At 41.9% G+C, this 23,230-nt stretch overlaps 1 protein-coding gene and 1 long non-coding RNA gene across 7 annotated transcripts; one reads left to right on the top strand and one right to left on the bottom strand.

Moving 5' to 3' along the window:
• Positions 1-734: 734 nt before the first annotated feature.
• On the top strand, positions 735-22,990 carry gab3 (GRB2 associated binding protein 3). Of its 3 annotated transcripts, XM_054754119.1 has the most exons (11): positions 759-862; positions 3,818-4,663; positions 6,235-6,535; positions 16,080-16,236; positions 16,319-16,752; positions 16,838-16,887; positions 17,281-17,524; positions 17,649-17,739; positions 17,918-18,008; positions 22,028-22,147; positions 22,264-22,990. In XM_054754119.1, exons 2-11 carry the CDS (start codon positions 4,619-4,621, stop codon positions 22,378-22,380), a joined length of 1,650 nt encoding a protein of 549 aa, XP_054610094.1. In that variant the 5' UTR covers positions 759-862; positions 3,818-4,618; the 3' UTR covers positions 22,381-22,990. The 3 variants fall into 3 exon arrangements, with proteins under 3 accessions (XP_054610092.1, XP_054610094.1, XP_054610093.1); XM_054754117.1 differs by lacking the exon at positions 3,818-4,663 and having other exon boundaries at positions 735-862; XM_054754118.1 differs by lacking the exon at positions 759-862 and having other exon boundaries at positions 3,592-4,663.
• Positions 3,632-23,177, bottom strand: LOC129168644 (uncharacterized). Of its 4 annotated transcripts, none has more exons than XR_008566309.1 (5): positions 23,118-23,177; positions 22,221-22,329; positions 21,987-22,136; positions 6,589-6,602; positions 3,632-6,463 (listed from the first exon to the last, which is right to left on the bottom strand). It is a non-coding gene; the product is annotated as an uncharacterized LOC129168644 (long non-coding RNA). The 4 variants fall into 4 exon arrangements; XR_008566311.1 differs by having other exon boundaries at positions 22,054-22,136; XR_008566308.1 differs by having other exon boundaries at positions 3,632-6,602.
• Positions 23,178-23,230: the final 53 nt, after the last annotated feature.

The raw sequence follows: 23,230 nt of genomic DNA, 5'->3' as shown, positions 1-23,230 counted from the left end.
ATAGAATAAGCTGAAAACCGGACTTGACAAAGTAAGTTGATAATCACGGTCATGGGATCAATTAAGTCTGATTGCAGATTTTAGGTTCTGTTGAGCTGCATCTTGAGCACAAAGCCTGGGTTGGTTGAACTACTTTCATAGAATACCCCCTTGGTCTGTCTCGGGCCTAAGTGATTACTCAATTAATCCAAACAACAATCTTCAGATTAATTGACTAAGAAAATAAACATTCGTTGCAGCCTTAATTTAAATTGACATAAAAATATATATATGGACGTGGTTTTCATACAATACCATCTGGTCCTTCTGGGAAAGCAAGTGGGTGCATGCACACCTAGACTAGTTTGCATTGCCTCACCCTGGATGGGCCTTCATAAAAAGGAGATGCTTAAAAGTAAGTTAACTAAACTGGATATTTATCCAAGCTTCAATCCATATTATTAACCAATGATGGCTGAGCTTTAAGTGTAATATCATTAGAATTTTATGTCATATGGCATCTTCTCAAAGGTCATATGACAGAGATAATGAAGCTTTTTGACAACATGAGACAAGGCTTAATTTTAAAGTAATGTTTTAACGTGAAGCTCTTTATCCCTTCTAGGTAACATAAGCTGATGATTCGCACTCCCCTTCTCGCTGTCAGTGTAATCAATTTCTTGACTTCCTCCTTTTGGAGTGGCTGGGCTTGAATACCAGAACACAGGATATGCTATGCACTGCTCTCAGTTTCACAGCAGCAGCAGCAGAAGCAGCAGCAGCAAAGAGGACAATACGCTCTGCAGTCAAGATGAGCGCTGGGGATGTGGTCTGCACTGGCTGGCTCATTAAATCTCCCCCGGAGAAGAAACTGAAGAGATTTGTGAGTAGAAGCACAAGCTGGACACTTGTTTTTGTCTTCCAGCATTGCAGTAGAAATGCCCTGCTGTGCTACTGAACCTTGAGCTAAGCTGTGTGTGTGTGTGTGTGTGTGTGTGTGTGTGTGTGTGTGTGTGTGTGTGTATGTGTGTGTATGCCTTGCATGTGGGTACTCTGTATATTAATAAGGATTTGAAAATATATTCAGGTTTTTTTGTTAACGGCCATCACCCACTATTCTTATTCATGCTGTTATTGTGACCATATGCAATTATGACAATAAATCACAAATCATGAAAAACAACTTGTGCAACAAACAATATGGTTAACATCACACAGTCTTTGATTGGTGTGCCGTTGTGTGGGATCATGTGATGATGGGCTTCGCCACTCATGTTTTCGGTGCAAGGAGTACATGGATTGTGAAACATGGGAAGTCATGTCAGCACGGCTAGACATCAGTCATGAGCAGCAAGCAGAAATAGTCCCGCTTTATGATGGGCTGCTTACACTTCCTCTGTGCAAGGAGGAGGAGAAGTAGGGACGTTCATCAAAACAAGTGTGAGGAAAGGGTGGGTGGAGGTGTATGGTCGTTCAAGGCGAGAAAAAGAAACTTATTTGAGGCCACAAGTTCTGCTTGTGTGCTATCTGCCTGAGTATTCAAATGCTCACGTTGCTATGGAAATGTCTGTTGTCTTAGTCACACTTCTATTAGAGGTTGTCATCTTGCTTTAATATAGCTTCTCCTAAATACATCAATATCAACTAGTTAGAGCACAAACGTCCACCATGGCTGAGCATAAAAGTACAATACAAAATTCCTACAGGTTGTTGTTTTCATGACCATGCATAACTACAATGTGTCTGTTTTTTAGCAGAATACTTCCTGGTTCATGGAGGATGACTTACAGGGGGCCAATATGATTCATAGGGCTGAGGTGTGACTCAAACAGTTAAAATAACTACCTGTATCTCAGTGGTGTGCAGTCAAGGACAGCAAGGCCTTCTCTGCTGGCCTAAACACCATCAGAAGCACTGACCTACATTTACAGCTTCAGTTCTAGTATTTGTTCCATGAAACAGTCTAATATCTACATTTTGTAGAGTGTCCCTTGGTTGCACTGCTTCCAGTACGTGTTAAATGTGTTTGTCCAATCAGATTTCAGCGTCTATGTATAGCCATGTCGATCTAACTTGCCCAGGGCCTTCAGAATCAGTAGTGTTGGCCGGTGTCACGTCAACACTTGGAAATGGGGCTGTTTCTTTAACCAATCAGATTTTAGATTCACTTCACACCGTTCTCTGATTGGTTGATGTCTGAAAGGCAATTACCTTACACTCAAAGTTCTGTGTGCGTTATATGAACAAATAAGTGACTTTATATACAGTATATATATATATATATATATATATATATATACAGTCAAACCTGTCTTAGCGGCCACCTTTATAGAACGGCCACCTGCCTATAGCAGCCACTGAAAAATCCCCCGCAGCAAATTTACATGTTATAGATCCAATGTATAGCAGTCACCTGTCCAACGCGGCCAGCGGCCACCCATTTTGTCTCCCTTGGTCAATATCTGACTGCATATAGTGGCCAAATTACCAACTCAAGTAGAAGCTTCATGCACAAAAAAGTTTAGTTTTTCAATCAATGAAGCCGTCGTGTGTAGACTTTAATTACGACGGTGGACGTCCCGAGCAGGACAGCTAGGCTCAGTGGTAGCTGTGAGTTTGGAGAGAGTTGGGAAGTGTGTTTATGTTGGCGTGGATGTAAAGTCCTGCAGTGTTCTCCGCTCTTAATAAAGCCATTAAAGTGCATCGGCGACGTGAGTCTCTCCTTCCCCACAACAAGCGGCATTACAGTATTGACCAGTGCACACCAGGAAATAAACGGTGTCACTTGTTACAGGCATTGGCTGGACAGCTATGTAGTGGGGCTTGTTTAACCTTTGCCTTGTGGGCAAGCAGGAAGGAGAGACGATGCTGAGAGATGTGTGTGTGTTCTGAGCTGCTGTCTGGTGGCCGCGTTCAATAAATAAAGTTGGCAGAAGAAACATGAGAAGTTTCCTTCTTTGCTTCGGAGCTGAATAACACTGACAAGCTAACAGACTAGTAGCGAACGGAAAAGAAGACGGCTTTGTTTGTGTCAAATACAGAAGATGAGGACTTTGATGGATTTGGAGATGAGGATTGATGAAAAGTAACGTGAGTACATTCTAAAATACTTCAATTAAGTACAACCGAACTCACTTTTGCTCCCGCTGCTGCATGCATGCTAGCGTATGTTTTTTTTTTATTGTAGCGTCGCTGGGAGCACGTCCTGTTCCCAGCCTTATTTGCGGTAATGTTTTGGTGCAAATGCTCTTAAAGTTACATGTTTGACCAGGAAATAGCAAGCTCAAAAGAAGACGGCTTTTTTATGTGGAACAACTGACAGTTTGTGTGGATCTTGTGAATGATTGTGACTAAGCTAGGACTCAGTAATTAAAGTCTACATACGACAGATCAGATATTGACCAAGGGAGACAAAATGGGTGGCCGCTGGCCGCGTTGGACAGGTGACTGCTATACACAGGGTCTATAACATGTAAATTTGCTGCGGGGGATTTTTCAGTGGCTGCTATAGGCAGGTGGCTGTTCTATAAAGGTGGCTGCTAAGACAGGTTTGACTGTATATAAAGAACATTAAGGCTCGTCTCAATTTTGCCAGAAAATCTTGATGATCCCCAAGACTCTGTGGTCTGATGAGACAAAAGTTTAACTTTTTGGAAGGTGGTGTCCAATTACAAGAGGCAAAAGTAACGCCGCATTTCAGAAAAAGAACATCATACCAACAGTAAAATATGGTGGTGGTCATATGATGATCTGGGGCTGTTTTGCTGCTTCAGGACCTGGTAGATTTGCTGTGATAATTGGAACCATAAATTCTGCTGTCTACCAAAAAATCCTGTAGGAGAGTGTTCGGCCATCTGTTTGTGACCTCAAGCTGAAACCAACTTGGGTTCTGCAGCAGGACAATGATCCAAAACACACCAGCAAGTCCACCTCTGAATGGCTGAAGAAAAACAAAATGAAGACTTTGGGGTGGCCTCGTCAAAGTCCTGACCTGAATCCTATTGAGATGCTGTGGCATGACCTCAAAAAGACGGCTCATTCTGGAAAACCCTCAATGTGGTTGAATTACAACAATTCTGCAAAGATAAGTGGGGCAAAATTTCTCCACAGCGCTACAAGAAGAGTCATTGCAAGTTATCGCAAACGCTTGTTTGCAGTTGCTGCTGCTAAGGGTGGCCCTGAATAATAAAAAGTTTCATTTAAAAACTGCATTTTTTTCAGTTGTGTTACAAATAAGAAATCAGGAAGGGGGCAAACACTTTTTCACACCACTGTATATACATATATTTTTTAATGTATGTAACTGCTCCAAAGGAACTGAAAATGTACCTCAAGCTAAAAGGTACCGCACATGTCTGAAAATGTATTTGCCTAACACTAGTCTCTTAGGAGCAGAACATTTCAAAGACACAGTGTGATTTCAGCTGAATTCATGTTTCGAGTGTAGATTTTCTGGGCTTTCCAAGCATACTTGAAACGCAGCAAATTGTACTTTCGCAGAAAGAGTTATGCTAGTGAATGATAAGAATATCCACTTACTGCTTGACTTGGTCTTTCTGTTTATATAGACCCCACATAATAAGATGTTGTTGTGATATTCGGAGTCTCCGTGAATGCACCTCGCAGTCATCTAGTTACAATGAGGACGTGTCATTCCGATGACAAGCGGACAAGAGCCATGTTTGTGAGTTGAAGATGCATATACAGTGTATGGTGTTGGCATTAAACTGCTGTTGATGTGTTCAGGTCAAAATAAAGTTAGGAAAAAGTGCCAGCCTCGGTGTGGGGAGGCTATTGTGCTCCGTCTGCCGTCATAAAAGAGAGGTGTGGCTTGGCATGACGTGCATGAATTAATTATGCAAAACATTTTAACTTAATTAAATAAATTAGCTACTGCCGCTAATGCGCTATTTTTGACAGCCCTCATATTTATATATTCAAAATATATAATAAATAATAATAATAATACATCCATCCATCCATCCATCCATCCATCCATCCATCCATCCATTTTCTATGCCGCTTCTCCTCATTAGGGTCGCGGGGGTATACAATTTGTTATAAGCGCTTTTCTAAAACACAAAGGCGCTTTACAATACAGCAAATTCATTAATTAAAATATACAATGAGGCAATAAAATACAGAAAATATCAATCCTTGAGTTAAATATGTACTTAATGTACTTTTGTTTATAGCTACTTTATTTACTTTTTTATATACAGTAGTTACTGTAGGTATTGCATAGTGTAAATGTAGATTATATATTGTGCGCAAACTGTGTAGTTATTTAAATTGTTTGATGCTGGTTGTTGTATTTTTAAATTTATTACTATTATTATTTATTGACTTATGTGCAGGATTTTTATTTTGTGGTAAGGGTATCTACTGTATATTGCATTTCAGAGTTATTAATTTTTTATTTGACAACAGTAAAAACAATGCCATTCAATTTCTTTTGTAAGCGTATGTAAATTGCAGATGGAGGGGTGTGCTTAGGGTGCCACTTTCGATAGAGATAATAGTGTTACGTTACACTCTTTAGAGGACACAACCCTACGCACTATGAGAGCAACTGCAAGCAAAAACAAACCACCAAGCCACCTTTAATATAAAAAAAACACACACAAATCTGTATTTAAAACTTTGAAAAGGTCAGATGATCAGTATAGTTATTATTTCCCCATAAATGTTTGCAGTAATTGCGGTGTGTCTTACCATTTCCTGGTACTAACCGACATGTGCAGATGCAGATTACCCACACACAAAGAAAAAGCTTGATGAGAATGAAACCACAAAACCAAGTGTGAAAAAACATCCTTGCTTTCATGCAGCATTAATGTTCTAATAAATTTTTCTAAATGACTGAAGTGCATCCCAAATGCACTGAGGTCTCAGGAGTCCTAGATAACATGTACAGTAGATCTCATGTAAATGGTCTGTTGTAATATTACGTTTTTAGGGTGTCCTGATTAGACAGCTGTCATCAATTCTGTGTAAGTGCTTCGGTATTGCTTGGTGTTATACATTTTCTGCTGAATACAGTCAACTTCCTCTTCTTTGCGGGGAATTTGAGCAAAGGTTCCGCTTAGTGAGCATATCACAGGCAAACAATTGAATTTAAAGTTGCCAAGTAAGCTGCGATCCAGTTCTCATGACCGGTCATGATGAAAATAGTAATGATGGGGAGAAGGGAGTTGGTGTAACGTCAATATCCGTACCTAAAATTTTATTTGCAATTCTTGTTCTCTCCTTCAGGCATGGAGAAAGCGTTGGTTTGTCCTGCGAAGAGGCCGCATGAGTGGGAACCCCGATGTGCTGGAATACTACCAGAGTAAGAGTTCCAAAAAGCCAATCCGCACCATTGATCTGAAAGAGTGCGAGGTGGAAATGCTCAACGGTCAGCTAGGGATCAAGCGAGACTTCGGAGAGAAGCATCTCTTTGTGGTGAAGACCTCTGCTCGCATTTTCTACTTGGTGGCCAAAACTGAAGAGGAGATGAACAGCTGGATCAGCAGTATCAGTCACATTTGCCAGTTTGGCAACCAAGAGGAAGCAGGTAAAATATAATTTTCACACTGCTTCAATGTAACATGTGAAAGTAGCACTTACCGAGATACAAGTGTCTTGAACATAATGTGGGTCAATCGCAAAGCATTTAAAAAAAAAAAGAGAACAAAATCAGCCTATCATCCATCCTTACTATGATTTTTGTATATTTTTGATATACAGAACAGCCAGTCTAACATTACAGCCACACACACCCTCCGACAATACTGCGAGCTTTGTTTAAACCACATTGCGCACTGCTTACGCAAAGGTTACGGGATCTCTGAAGTGACAGAAGAGACAGCCGCCGCTTTAACAAGAGCTAGTTAGCCTCCAATTTATTTATTTGAAATCAGGGGTGTCCAAACTTTTTCCACAGACGGCCGCATACTGAAAAGTCAAAAGATGTGGGCCGCTTTGATATTTGTATATGTTTTTAAAAATATATATTTTGTAAAAAGGTTGAACATCCAGTATAATTAAAAACAAAGATTTGTGTTATTTGCAACATTCAAGCTTTTTCTCTTTACATGGTGCCTTTAGCTCTATTTTCCCCATTTTTGCTGTTTTTGTTTCATTTTATTTCTATAATGTGCTGTGGCCCAATAAAAAAGGAGTGGCTGTCCGCCAATGGCCCCCAGACCGCACTTTGTTCACCCCTGGAATTAATAAAGAAAAAAGAAACGTGTACTAAAAACTGTGCACTGTTTTGTAACTGTTAAGCATCCATGCAATAGATTGTTTATTGAAGTACGGGTAATTGAATGATTTTCATTTTAAATAAAAAAGTGGACATGTTTTGCTTCTGTTCCTCAAAGCATGCAACTTGTCAATGTTGTGCTTTGCCAGTGTTACTGCTACAATACCATTTTAACAACAATGGTGCAAAACGTTAGCTCAGCTAATTAGCTCCAACGATGTCACACGGGCATACCGCCGTCCCTACCAGCCTGCATCCGGACTCGGCACATGTTCTCCCGGTTTGAGTCGTCGCCTGGTAGAAGGGGCGTAATCTTATGCACAGATTCAGCCTCAATGAAACCAGGTTGTCTAATGAGATGTCAGCCTTTGCACACATCGCTACAAGCCACAAACATCCATCTTCTCCCGCTTATCCAAGATTGGGTCACGGGGGCAGCAGCCTAAGCAGGGAAGCCCAGACTTTCCTCTCCTCTGCTACTTCAGCCAGCTTCTCCTGGCGGCTCCAGAGGCGTTCCCAGGCCAGTTGAGAGACTTAGTCTCTCCAACATGTCCTGGGTCTTCCCCGAGGACTCCAACTGGTCGGGTGTGCCCTGGACACCTCCTTGGGGAGGCGTGCAGGAGGCATCCTGACCAGATGACCGAGCCACCTCATCTGGCTCCTCTCAATGCGGAGGAGCAGCGATTCTACTCTGAGTTTCTCCCGTATGACAGTGCTTCTCACCCTATCTCTAAAGGAGAGCCCAGCCACCCTACAGAGAAAACTCATTTTGGCCACTTGTACCTACAATCTTGTCCTTTCGGTCACCACCCAAAGCTCATGACCATAGATAAGGGTAGGAACATAGATTGACTGGTAAATTGAGAGCATTGCCTTTGGGTTCAGCTCCCTCTTCACCACAACAGACCGATGCAGAGTCCACATCACTGCAGACTGTTGATCATCACTGTTGATCTCGCATTCTATCCTTCCCTCATTCGTGAACAAAACCCCTAGGTACTTAAACTCTTCCACTTGGGGCAGGATCTCACTCCCAACCCAGAGATGGCACTCCACCCTTTTGCGGGCAAGAACCATGGACTCGGACTTGTAGATGCTGATTCTCATCTCATAAACAAATCACAAACTGTAATGCCCTTGCTTGTTTTTAAGGAAGACATAGTCGTAAGGAAATTCCAATCAATTTATTAACAAGTGGCAAACACAACACATTGTAAACACACTCTTTGAGCCTGAGTTGCACTAGCATGCTCTGACTCTGGGTCTCTGACTTTCCAAATTATTTTGCCGACAGGTGTCCACTTTAGGGAGGGGCAGGTTCGTGCCGAAATACCATCATGAATGAGGAGTCTGCTGGGGAAATATTTCCCCACACAAATGTTCCTTCTCCTCATAATGCCAGCATTTCATTCGCAATAAGTCAAGTTTTGCGAGATGCCACATTTAACAGTTGATTCCACCAACGCGACAATCATAGGGCCCTACGCACAGCACTGGTTTTCAAACTTGCGCCTCATTGGTTCGTCATTTCTGCTTAGTCTTCCAATTTTTATTCAGTAATCACTTTCTTTGTGGAGGAACTACCTTGTTCAAGACTGCAGCGCCACCTAGTGTTCAAACTAAGAAGTACAAGACAGTTAAGTACATGTTTTATGCGGGCCATAGTGCATTATATTTTTAGTTTTTGACAGGGGCCAGTTAAAAATGGATTGCGGGCTGCATTTAGCCCGCAGGCCGTAGTTTAGATACTGTTCTAAACTTAAGAATTGGTTTGAAACTGAGTGGGGAAGAAGGACAAAGCAAGAAGCCAAAAACATACCACTGTGCCACACATAATGGGAGAAGAATTTTTTTCACTATGTCATGTCAAACTCTTCATCCATGGCTGACTTAATGCTGGTAATGTCTCATCAATGTAACATTACAGACCCCTAGTAGTGACCGGCAGGGGCGCAGTAAAGGGGGGAAAGTTAGCACAATTCCGAGAGCCCATGGCTGACAGGGGCCCCACTGAATAGGTAAATAATTTTGGTATCTGGTTGTGATTTTTTTTTATATAGTGAGAAAACAGAACAATCTCTTGTATTTGGTAGTAACAGTTAAATATCACATTGACCAAAAGTAAACTGGCCACCTCATGTCCAATGAAATAAGATAGCAGAGTGTTAGCATGTTCTGTTAACCTCCATCTCACTCTTTTTTAACCAGCACAGGTAAAATTTTAGCATGTATTATTGAATCAGTTGTCCCTCCCTCATTTACCAGATTTAACAACAAATGAGTCAGCAGCAGCCCTGTCTCTCCATCACTTTACCCTCCTTGTCCCAGTGAAGAAGTTGAGCAACACTGTGTTCAATGACATGTCACTTAGAATCATTGCTGGGAGTCTTTGGGAATTACAAAAAAGAAAAAAAATATTTTTGTGATGACAGGAAATTCAAACACAAATTATTTTTCCACATAATGATTCCATTTCAACTTTATTTTCTTGTTGGCAGATTTAAAACTCTAAGAAATTGTCAGATGACGTGCTTTGTTTTTCATATATTAACTTCGTTAGGACCCTGTCACACCTTGATGATTTAGGCAGCGCATGCCTGACGTGATCATTTTGATGGCATACGTTGAACTGCCGACGTTTTTTTCCAATTTTGGGTGTATACATAGTGTATTCATAACGAGTTCGACGTATACATGTACATGACGTATTAGTAACTTATATAGAACGTTTCTATAACTTATAGACAACTAATACCAACGAATGCGTAGCGTGTTGCCGGCGTTCACAACTTATGCCCAATACCAGTCTAACTTATGCAAACCACATGGCAGCGTATGGCCGAAGATGACGTGCCGTAGCCTATAAAAAGGCTGCGACTTGATGACTCACCTCACTAGACATCGCAGTGTCAACATCACCATCATGCCGAAGAAAATTTCGAAGACCGCTGCCAAGAAGTATCAGGGCAGAGGTATCCATCACCACCCACAGCCTCCCCCTCCCACTCTCACTGTGATGGAGATGACGCAGGTTCATTCCCTGTGTCACAGTGCCCTCTACTGGTCAAGCATGTAGCAATACAGTATAAATATCCTTCAAGGCATCGCATAATGTACTTTATCTGTAATTTATCTCCATCTCCTCTGAGCCAACCCTAGCCAAGAAGCGAGCCAAGAAGACACAGTTTTGTCTCAAGGTATGTTGACGTATTACGACTTGTGCGTAACTTACAAATAATGTGTGTGAACGGGCGTCAACGATCGCAAAACTTATTGCACGCGTATGCGAGACGTATGAATCATACGTTGACATACGTCGAAAAGTTTTGTGCATGCACAAAATTTTTGGACAACTCGGACGTACTACGACGTATACCGGCGTGCTTCAGTGTGCTCTTAACTTATACAAAACTTACCCATAACTTATTCGACGTACGCTAGCGTATTGGTGAAATTTTTCATACATTGGCGTACGCTAGCTAAATCGTCAAGGTGTGACTGGGCCTTTACTTGTAATTCTGTTTTACAAATTTCAAGCAGGCTGTGTTACTTACTGTTGCTTTAACTACAAGCATGTCAAGGCCATGTGAGTGTGTCTGTTAGAAGGTTGTCATCTGTATAAGAAAGATAGAGCAACTGCTGAATTGTTGCTGATATCATTCCAGTAGCACGCAGACACATACGTTTGCTTTGTTTGCTTGTTTGGAATTTACGCTTTTCAAAGTAGACAATGGGCCAAAAACAAGCTTGTTACACACACGCAAGCGCATGCATCCGTCTATTAAACGGTGCAAATCTTTTATGAAAGCCTGCAGAGACTTTTTGGAGAGATGGCCTTGACTTTCTGAAGGAGAGCCAACTTGACAAAATGTGTGGGAGTTATATAAATAAAAGAGAGAATAGAGAGACAGCTCATCTTTTTTATTTCATGTTTCTACAAAAAAACATACTTTTTTTTTTTACTCACCTGATGTTTATGGATGAGCTCTTTGCCTGTTTTTTTGTCACTTGCACTCTTTTACCTTATGGTGTCATTCTTGTCACTATGGTGTGAGGTGCAAAACACTAACAAACACTTTAACAAACTGTCAGTACGTTTCCATGCACTAAATTACTAGATTACTGAAATAATTTAGTTTCTCCATTTTTCACACCTCAGTGTGACATTCCTGTTTATACGCCTATATCTCCACTGCAACCATACGCTGTGTGCCTCCCAAAGTGCTAGATGGCGCTTATGCTCCTTTCAGCATGGGTAAATGTTTGGCTTTGCTGGTTGATCTGTTACGTCACATTCACATATAAACTCAGCATCTCAGCCAGCATTGCCAGATACACTTATTAGAAGCAAATTTGGGCTTGTTTTTTTGTAAAGATGCTTGCAAATTCCCATGTTGCTTGTTGTTTTGGGCTTGTGTTTGTCAAGTTGCTTGCAAATTCCCAAATTCCCTGTTGTTTTTGGCTTGTTTTCAGATAGCTTGTCGCTTGTTTCTCTCGCAAGGCCTGGCAACACTGTCTCCGTTCGGCTGCAAATGTGCATGAGAAGGAAAACTATGAGGCTAATGTGCTATCAACATGACTCTGTTATAGCGATTATGCAAAACAATTACCCGTCAGACACAACTGTTGCCCTCTATTCAATACATGACAAGGATCTAGATGGCTAGCAATTTGCTCAGTAATAATTCAGGTCGCCGTAGTATGATGGCTACTTTTTTACATCACAAAGTACGACCGTTCGGCTTCCTCCATTCATATGTACTGTATTTTACGTCTTTGATAGCCACTAACGGTAGACACAGTGGTCTGTTTTTCCTCCACATTCATGAGCTACCCGGCAACAATTTCAATTGTAGCTAAAGTTACAATGGTGTGAAAAAGTGTTGGCCCCTTCCTGAGTTCTTTTTTTTTTTTTGCACGTTTGTCACACTTAAATGTTTCACATCATCAAAAAAATTTAACTATTAGTCAATGACAACGTTTATTTTTGTTATCTAAATTGTCTGATGATCTGAAATATTTAAATATTGGTCATTGACAGGGCCGCACGGTGGTCTAGTGGTTAGCACGTTGGCCAATACAGGAACAGCCTAGAGATCAGGAACACCTGAGTTCGATTCTCCCCTGGGCATTTCTGTGTGGAGTTTGCATGTTCTCCCCGTGTGCGTGTGGTTTTCTCCGGGCACTCCGGCTTCCTCCCACATTCCCAAAAACATGCAGGTGAGGTTAATTGGCGACTCTAAATTGTCCATAGGTATGAATGTGAGTGTAAATGGTTGTTTGTCTATATGTGCCCTGCGATTGGCTGGCGACCAGTCCAGGGTGTACCCCGCTGGTCGCCAGAAGTCAGCTGGGATAGGCTCCAGCATGCCCCCGCGACCCTAATGAGGATGAAGCGGATGGATGGTCATTGACAACCTCCTCCCTGAGCTACAACCTTATCGTTGTGGAGGAGTTTGCATGTCCCGATGATTGTCGGAGCTAAGTGTCCCTTGTCAGGGGCTTTTATGCCTCTGGTAGGGTCACCCATGACAAACAGGTCCTAGGTGAGGGAACAGACAATGAGTGACTCAACAAACCCCTCTGAAGGGAAAAATCATTGGACAGAGGAACGGTCCCCTGATCTGAACCCTAGAGGTGCTTTGTTATTGGACTTCACAGATTATCCATAACAAACAACATGTTCAATCAAAAGGGTGTCCACATGTGCACTTGGCACCAGCACAACATGGGCCGCAGTTTGATGATTGACTTTGTGGTTGTGTCACTGGACTTGCAGCCATATGTTTTGGACACACGGGTGAAGAGAGGGACGGAACTGTCGACTGATCACCACCTGGCGGTGAGTTGGCTCCGATGGTGGGGGAGGATGCTGGCCAGACCTGGCAGGCCTGTAGGGAGCATCTGACAGAAGGAGTTTCAACTCCCACTTCCGGGAGAGCTTTTACAATGTTCTGAGGTAGGCATTGAGGCCATGTTCCATGCCTCAATCGGAGCTGTGGCCGTAAGGTGGTCGGTACCTGTCATGGCGGTCATCCCAGAACCAGCTGGTGGACACCAGTGGTAAGGGATGCCGTCAAGCTGAAGAAGGGGTCCTATTGGGCCGTTTTGGCCCTTGAAACTCCGGTGGCAGGCCAAGTTGTCTGCGACTCTGGCAGTCACTCAGTCAAGGGAGGAGAACGACTTCCGGACGGCTTTGAAGAGATTCTGGACCACCATCCGCCGTCTCAGGAGGGGGAAGCAGTGCACAATCAACAGTGTGTATGGTGGGGATGGTGTGCTGCTGACCTCGACTTGAGATGTTGTGGACCGGTGGAAGCAATACTTCAAAGACCTCCTCAATACCGCCAACACGTCTTCCAATGAGGATACAGTGCTTAAGGACTCCATGGTGGGCTTGCCTATCTGTCAAAAAGCTCCTCAGCGGCAGGGCCCCGGGGGTTGATGAGATCCTCCTGGAGTTCCTTACGGCCCTGGATGATGATGTGGTCCTGCTGGCTTTATCGAGCCGTGACCTTCAACTCTCACTGAATCAGTTCGCAGCCGAGTGTGAAGCAGCTGGGACAAGATTGGACAAGGACAAGATTGCAGGTACAAGCGGCCAAAATGAGTTTTCTCCATAGGGTGGCTGGGCTCGCCCTTAGAGATGGCGCCCTCCGTGGCAGACGTCTCTGTGACACTCTCCCGCTTTTTTCTATTTTTTGCTCTTGAATCTTGAATAAGGTGAGAAGCACCGTCATTCGGGAGAAACTCGGAGTAGAACAGCTGCTCCTCTGCATTGACAGGTACCAGATGAGGTGGCTTGGGCATCTCGTCAGGATGCCTACCGGACGCCTCTCTGGGGAGGTATTCAGGGCACGTCCGACCAGTAGGAGGCCTCGGGGAAGACCCAGGGCAAGTTGGAGAGACAATGTCTCTCAACTGACCTGGGAACGCCTCGAGGTCTGCCGGGAGGAGCTGGACAAAGTGGCCGCGGAGAGGGAAGTCTAGGCTTCCCTGCTTAGACTGCTGCCTCCGCGCCCCAACCTCGGATATGTGGTAGAAGATGGATGGATGAATGGATGGTCAATGACAGCACAACTGAACACAAAATACAGTTTTTAAATGAAACCTGTTATTATTAAGGGAGAAAAAAATCCAAACCTACATAGCCCTGTGTAAAAAAGTGATTACACCCCCCCAAAAAACCTAACTTAACTGAGAATAATTGAGATCTATCAGTCTGGAAAAGGTTATAAAGCCATTTCTAAAGTTTTGGGACTCCAGCGAACCACAGTGAGAGCCATTACCCACAAATGGCGAAAACATGGTGAAAACAGTGGTGAACCTTCCCAGGAGTGGTCGGCCAAAGTACTTTGTGCCCTGCGATTGGCTGGCAACCAGTCCAGGATGTTCCCCGCCTCTCGCCCAAAGTCAGCTGGAATAGGCTCCAGCATAAACTGAAATACTATTATGTGTCGCCTTTGGTTAATTAATTTTTTTGACATGTTAAAGTGTTTTACAGTTTGTTCAAGTGTTTTGCACTTCTAGGCCACTGTATGTGCAGGTGTGTCCATTTGTGGCCCACAGCTTGTTTTTTTTTTATTGGCCCGTGGCACATTGCAAAAATAAAATTAAACCAAAAAAAAACTGGAAAAAATATAAAAATAGAGCAAACAGGCAACATGTAAAAAGAAAAATCTGAAATGTTGATACTAGGGATGTCCTGAGCCACATTTGTTGGCTGCCGATCCGATCTGATTCGGTACCGATCTTTTGAATTTGTGACTTGAATATGGTTATATAAAATACTTTCAGGACTAATCATTTTACATGGTTATACATAAATTTGTGGTGTGATTTAGAATGTGATTTAGAATATATGACTTTTTTTTTAAACAAACTTTTATGTCCCTATGAAATCCGTTTAATTTTAATTTATTTTTTACATTTTATTCCAAATTCAGTTTTTTCTGTTTCATTTTTTTTTTTTTTAGAATTCATTGTTGTACCTTTTCCACTTATTTTACCAGCATAGAGCATGTGCTATTTGGGTTAGTGAATAAAATTTCCATGAATGAAATGCAAAATCCTTTCCATTTTGTCCAGTTATTCAGAAATGGATGGAGCTTGGCTAACTTATCTAATGTGATGTCAGCCTCAGCACACATTGGTACAAAATCTTCAACAAACTGTAATGCCGTACTTGTGATTAAGGAAGATGTAGTTACAGATGTAATTCCAATCATGTTATTAATGTAAGATATTTTTATGTCACCCTTATTTTGTTTACACAATCAGACAAATGTGACAAAGAGCACTCTTGAAGGCCAGATGTGTGTTGAGAATGGCAATTGACGGTTGATACGAGCTGGGTGCAAGAATAAACATGCCTCTTGTCTTTTTTCACTTAGAACCTGCATGTTATCGGTGGGCATTGTAAAAATGGTGCTTACATTAAAGCGGTAAAACACAACACGGTGAAAATGTACTCATCCAGCCCAAGTCACACACACACAGCTGCACTATGCTCTGCTAAACTAAGATAACCCCGCCACGATTGACCATTTTCTTCTTCTTGCGGGTGGCGGGAGTCGAGTGGCAACCAATTTTGAGGCGCGTTACCGCACCCACCATGTTGGAGTGTGGCCCAGAGTTATGGACATTATATGGCAACCGGATTTGCCCGATCCCGTGGCGGAAGCCGATATTATCCAATTGACAGCCAATCCTGATCCTGAAGATCAGATCGGGACATCCCTAGTTGATACTAATAACTATTAATAAAACAAAGCTTGCAGGCCCTGGTAGTAAAAGTTTGAACACTCCTGCCCTAGTGGTTGTACAACATGTTTACTATCCAACTCCTCAACAGGGAGTTCAGAAGAAGGTTTTCTTTGCACCCCAACATGGCTTCAGTCGTCAAGTGACGGCTCTGACAAGGCGTCTCTGTCAAGTCAACAGGATTGTAGTCATCCACCAGACTATCTCGTTCTTTCACAATGTGGGACAGGGAGTGGAAGCACTTGTCGGCAAGTACAAGCACTACAAAAAGCTACGACAAAATGAAAAACAGTTTGGAATGTTTGATTTTTGTCTTCCTCACATCTGCAGACATGACAGCTTTTCAAATTCAGAGACATCTTTGGAACAGAAGTCATCAGAGGATGCTTTCAAGGACATTGTACCATCACCTCCTTGCAGTGATTCCTCGGCTCAGTTTTGTCTCAGTCCATCTCCTTTCACACTTGGGAGGTTGGGCAACCTTCCTCTCAGTGCCCCATGCACAGCCGTGGCACCACCTTCCTCCTCCTCCCCGCTACATCTCTGCGCCATGAGTGTCTTCCAGTTTGACAAACCATACTCCTGTGCTTCATTTGAGGCCGCGAATGACCAACAAACACCTCCTCCGCTGCCACCTAAGCCTAACCATCTGTCAGACGAAAACATTCATAGGCCAAGGGCAATGAGTACACAGCATTTCCCAAAACATGAAGCACTACTTCTCCGGAGGACATCTTTGTCGAGCCTAGACCATTTCAAAATAGGTATGCTCTGAAAGGAAAATCTAATTGAAAGTAATCTAGGCCGTACAGTAGGGAACATAAAAAAACATATGACATCTTTCTTTAGGAGATGCTGACAGCAGATCAACGGGGAACAGAAGGCAGACCCTAAATTTGGTAAGACAATAGCTCAGTCTATAAAGCTGCTGGCTCTTTTCTATTCAAATTTGGGTCTAGCTGAAGGAGGGGTCAATTTGCTTCCAGGTGTGGCATGACAACTGAGTTGTCACAACTCCCCTAAGCAGAACCGGCCAGATTTTATATGGCACACATTGGTGATTTACATACGCTTACATAGTACTGTCTCTGTCAAAAGCTGTTAAACATTTCAACACTGACCTAAAAAGAGTTTGTGACTGGAAAAAATAATTAATAAGGGAACAGATATCTACCAAAATTAAAAGAGCACAGCTACCATGATCCTTTGCAGCTGAGTAATAAATGCCTCCTGGCCACGACCGTTTCAGGAAATAGTGACATTTGGATTCCCTTGTGACCTCTGTCTTTCAGAAGTCCTGCCTAAATACCGCACGGGTACAAAGTCAGCAAGACGAGTCCTACGTCCCCATGGGTTCCCCATCTTCCTCTGTTACCATTGTTGAATGTGATGGTTACATCCCCATGAGCCTTGTCAGCTTCCCTGATACAAACAGCAACATTATGACCACAAACACTCTCAGCCCTATTGTGTGCCAACAGGGAGAGCTCGCACCTCCTCCTATACATCGCCATCTCAAACCTTCCTTGAGGAGAGGTGAGTGGAACAATGGACTGATTTTTCTTCAGCACTTAGCAAAAGATAGATGCAGCTGCAAATGCAGATATCGCACCTACTGTATATGTTTCTGGGCACATTCATGTCCTTTTTGGGTTCACAGCTCGACCCCCACCCCTTGACTTGAGAGGCCTCTCAACAATCACTGAATGTCCAACTCATTATCCTTTGGGCAGAACAATGACTGAATCGCGGTGAGTGTCTGAAACTGCATGCATGCTATGAACATCATTTATAATGTAAACAATTGAAATTGGTAAGGCAAAGGAACATGTCCCTCTTGAGATTTGTGTATACAGTAATTACTTTTTACATTACCCATTTATTCATATGTCGCTTGCTTAACAAATATATATTTTTGATTTGCTGTAGTTTCAGCTTCTTGGGAAAGTGTTCACCTCGTGAAAGACGTTTTGAGAATGGGGACAATCCAAGAGGCGAAGATGCAAACTGTACCCTTTTGGTAAATGTGATTGTGATTCCGACTCTACCCAATGTGGCACCATCGGCGAGGTTTTGTATGGCGTCAGTCAAATACTGTAGCATTGTTTGTACTATTGTATTTAATTTATAACCTAGGTTCCCAAAGTGGGGAACACCTATTGTCATAGGGGGTACGTGAATGAAAATGAAAAACAATTTGCGCTGAACACTGACAATTAAAAGTGCGCCTGACTGCCTCACAGCGCAGAGCTCACAGCCAAAGCAGAAATGAAGGAGACAGAGCATGAAGTTCTTCAGTGCTCTGTGGGGGGAATTTCATTGTTATTTGTGCTGTATTTCACAAATTTACAAAAAATGTCATGTTCATAAGTATTCATACCCCCTGCTATAACATGACTTAATAATCAATGGCAAAACATTTATTTGCAATTACAGATTCGAGACGTGTCCTGTAGTTAACTACTAGGTTCTGGCATGTTTCCACAGGAATTTTGGCCCACTCCTCCTTCGAAATTCTCTCCAGGTCCTTCAAATTGGTGGGTTTTCTTGCCATGACCTTCACCTTTAGTTCCCTCCAGAGATTTTTGATGGGGTTGAGGTCCAGGCTTTGACTTGGCCACTCCAAAACATTGACTTGGTTTTCCTCAAATCATTTCTTGACTATTTTGGCGGTATGTTTTGGGTCGTTATGTTGTTGGAAGATCCAATGTTGACCGAGACCAAGTTTCGCAGCAGACTGTCTGATGTTCTCCTGGAGTATCTTGATATGCTGTTCCTTCTTCATGATGCTGTCAACCTTAACGAGGTTCCCGGTCCCACTCGCTGAGAAGCAGCCCCACAGCATTATGCTTCCGCCTCCATGCTTAACAGTTGGCACTGTATTCTTTGGTTTGAAAGCTTCACCCTTCTTTCTGTTAGGGTTCGGCGTCAGCCGGAATTCGGATCCCAAGACGCGAGAGCAGGATGTGGTAAAAAAGGACTATTTATTACGAGGCAGGAGTAATAAATAGCAAAAAGTTGAAGAATACAAAACAGAAAATCACCCGGAATAAACACGGGGAAAAATAGATAACTAAACTAAGAGAGCTGCCGGAAATCAGGCAGAGAAAAATGCAAAAGTACAAGAACAAAAGACACTGCTGAAAACCAAGCAGGCACAATGCTAAACAGAAAAACACTCACACTGCCGGGAAGGACAGGCAGGGAGATGACAGGATTAGCAATAGCAAGTTCAAGGTTTAGCACAACTAGAGCTGAGGAGCACTGCAGCGAGGAGCCTGAGTTGGCACGGTTGGCAACAATCTGGCACCAAACGGATGTCTGCCTGTGGTATAAGAAAGGTGCCAGATCGGCTGCAGGTGCGTCAATTAGGGCCCCAGGAGGTGAGTAGGATGTGCTGCAACGAAAGAACAGAAGAGGGCAGCCGAGCAGCATGCTAATCCTGACACTTTCGCCAAACGTAAGCCACATCTCTGTGTCCGAAGAGCTCCATCTTCATCTCGTCCGACCATAAAATCGACAACCAAAATGCCTCTTCTTCATCCAAGTGACGTTTTGCGAAGTCCAGACGCGATTTTGTGTGGTTGGGTTTGAGGAGTGGAGTCTTCTATGGTCGGCGTCCGTTGAGTCCTGCCCTATTCAATGTCCTCTGGAGTGTCTGTCTTGAGATCCTGGCCCCTTTGTCACTGAAGCCCTGTAACATCTCCTTGGTGGTGATACGAGGGTTGATGGTGGCCGCCCGTGCCAATTTTCTTGCATGCCTGGCTGAGACTTACAGAAATACAGAAATACATATGCTGTATTTGTGAAAGCCTGGTGCAACCCTTTTATGTAATTTTTTTGTAGAATAAATGCAATCTGAAAAGAAATATACAAGAAATACCAAAAAAATGCCAGGGGTATGAATACTTATGAGCACAACTGTATGTATTATGTCAGGATGAGACAGTGGGGATTCCCCTGAAAACGAGGTTTTATCAGTGGTTGTATGTATTTTTGTACTTTGGATACTGCTTTATCATGTTTGTTTAAACTCTCAATTTGGCGTCATATTAAATATGCAGACTTAAATCATAGCGATTGCAAGTGGACAAAAGTGAAGCTCAAGTTCAACCCATTCAAACGGAGGGATCCAACATCCGGCTGAAACAAAAGATACTGAGGACGAATACTTTTATTTATCAGTGCTCATGTAAAACTTTTGTCAAAATTTGACCATGCAAAATACTAATTTTTGAACCAGAATGACTTACTTACTACAAAATTAATTAACCAATTAATCATGTTCAATATTTCAAGTTAATGAAGGTTTTATGTTTTTTAAGTGGGTAGGAAGGGGGTACGTGGCTTCAAGTCAAATGTCTGCAGTGGTACACGACTGTGAAAAGTTTGGGAACCACTGATTTGATAAGACAATGTGTCATCCAATTTGCATGCTTAAGAAATTGTATTTACATGAAAAAATCTGAAATACAATATAAATACCCTTACCTCCAAATAAAAAATACTGTAAATAAGTCAACAAATAACAATAATAGTAATAAATTATAAATATAGCAGTCAACATTTAAATAACGAGTTAGAACGAATAACTTAAAGGAATAACTATAAACAAAAACAACCAACGTTTGAATCAATGGGAGCTTTTTCATTTGTATACCTAATCATATAAACTACTTGTACAATAATTACACTGAAAGGGAATTTTTTTCCGCGATTTTGTAGCACCCCCTGGCGGCCATGGCGTCTTTAGAATCTGTCTAATTCAGGGGCCACTCGGTAACCTACTGGTTAGTATAGTAGCCTCAAAATCAAGAGATCGTGGGTTTGTTTCGCCGTTGGAACGTCTCTGTGTGGAGTTTGCATATTCTCCCCATACTCCGGCTTCCTCCCACATTCCAAAAATATGCACGCTAGGTTAATTGGAGACATTAAATTGTCCATTGGTGTGTGAATGTGAGTGCCTGGGGCTTGTTTATTACTGTGAATGTAGAAATTAAAAAAAATTGAAATCTGGAGAAAAAGGCAGAATGTGAAGACAAAAAGCTGAAATGTTGATACTAATAACTAACACAAAGCTTTGTCCTGAAATAGTAATCCCTTGTTAGCATAGGTAATTAGTTCCGGACCTGACCACGATAGGTGAATTTCCACAAAGTATTCGTATTCCTTCTTCATAAATACAATATTTTTGTAGTTAGAGAATTGAAGACCTGTTTATGACCTTCTAAATATGCTTTTTAGCATTATTAGAGCCCTCAAGACATTAAATAACACCCCTATAGCCACTTTTACACTCGTATTCCCCAATATAGTAGAAATAATAGAAAATATGACGTCTTAGACATCAATAAGATTAAACATAGACTCAAACTAGCACTGACAGCGTATTTCCTGCGGTGGCTATTGTCGAATCAATGTAACTTTACTGACACCTAGTGACCATATGCAGTAAACATTCACACAGGAGCTGCAGTCAGCCACAACATATGCCAGTATACTCTCCCAACAGTGCTAACCAAAGACACTGTTGCTAACAATCAGCTAAACACAACTGCCAACTCTAGCCAGCTGGCGTCACATGCGTCACTCCCCAGGCCCCCGCTCCTTAAAGGTGCACACAAATCAGAGACATTATGCTACATATCACTTCTTCTAAATGCCTTATATTTGTATATTCGTTCATTTAGCCATTTTTATGCTTCAAAATTCTTAATTTAGGCCAAGAGTACTTACAATTTGCTTAAATATGCATTTTTTAAAAACTACTAATAGGCCATATTCAACCGTATTCAGGGAGGGACAACTGTAAATAAAAATTTTTCTTTGCTTTTTACAAAAGTGTTAAAATATATTAAAATGTCAAAGTGGCCCCCTGCATCTTTTGATTTTCAGTTGGTGGAAAAGGTTTGGACACTAATGGGTCAGCCGGCTCTGGTCTGGATAGCTTTTTTAGGTTGTAATGGGTGTAACTTGAATAGATTTCTGGCATAAGTACCTGGAACACTCATGACACTTCAACTACTTCTTTGTCTGCAGGAGTCGAGGCAGCACGGCTCTCTCACCTTTGATGCAGCTGTTCAACCTTGGCCAAGAAGATCAAACATTGACTACTTGTCATTGGATTTTAACTCGGCATCTCCTTCTCCTGTCCAGAAGGTATAATGCGAAAGATACTGTATGATCAATGACACAAATGCAGTCAGTTGATTAGACATAATATGGATCTTACCTCAGTTTGCTATCGTCTCCTCATGACTGTGTTTGTCTTGCAGAAGCCTCTCCTCTCTGACGAGCACAGGGTGGATTACGTGCAGGTGGATGAGAAAAAGACTCAGGCACTGCAAAACACCAAGATGGAGTGGACAGATGTGCGACAGTCCAAAACATAAACTCAAAAACCATAGAATGCTGACAAAAAACAATTTAAAAGCATTAAAAACACAGCATTGAAGTAATAGATTATCGTGAACTTGGAACAAAATAACAGTAATTCTGTTGTATAAGTTCTCTTTGTGAATATGCTATTGTTGTGCTTTTTGTAAATATTTCTAAAGCAAATCATGAATAAGATAAATATTTTAAGGATAAAACAGTTGTATATATATTTTTTATACACTATGTATTACTAGAGGGTGGCCTGTATCACACAGAAAGGTGTGCTGACATGCACAGCATGGACATTAAATATCCCAGATGTTGTTTTTGGAAAATATATGTTTGCTATTTTGTGAATTGGAGGCCATGGCCTCTGAAGTTCAACTTGTAGTTTCTTTATACAAGTCAACAATCCATGCGGAATTGAAGCAATACAGTACTGTTTTTGGCAGAGATCAATAAAACATAAAACATTGAACAAGTAACCTTTATCACATTCTGAGTAGGTTCATAATATTAACAAGGTGGACAGTTATAATAATTATCATACATGATTATTATTATATATATTATTATTGATAAAGAGTTTTGTCAGTCAGAAATAGGTACGATGTACAAATTAAGTGCACTATGGAGGGTCCACCGAGCGTGTACCAATATGCAAGAAACTGTACGTCAGTTGAAAGAATGAACCATTTAAATGAGCCCCACAATGAAGTAGGGTTGTGCTTATTGATGGAAATATACTTACGCACATAAATATACACGGAGATGATCACAAAACGCCCATTGAAAGTATGTTCGCGCTGTTGTGACGCTCGATAGAGCACAACAGTGCTTACACATGTTGCGTCATTAACATGC

The sequence above is a fragment of the Dunckerocampus dactyliophorus genome, chromosome 16 (assembly GCF_027744805.1).
Source record: "Dunckerocampus dactyliophorus isolate RoL2022-P2 chromosome 16, RoL_Ddac_1.1, whole genome shotgun sequence".
Lineage (NCBI taxonomy): Eukaryota > Metazoa > Chordata > Actinopteri > Syngnathiformes > Syngnathidae > Dunckerocampus > Dunckerocampus dactyliophorus.
The sequence above is the reverse complement of the archived record's forward strand: the minus strand, read 5'-3'. Positions and strand labels throughout refer to the sequence as shown.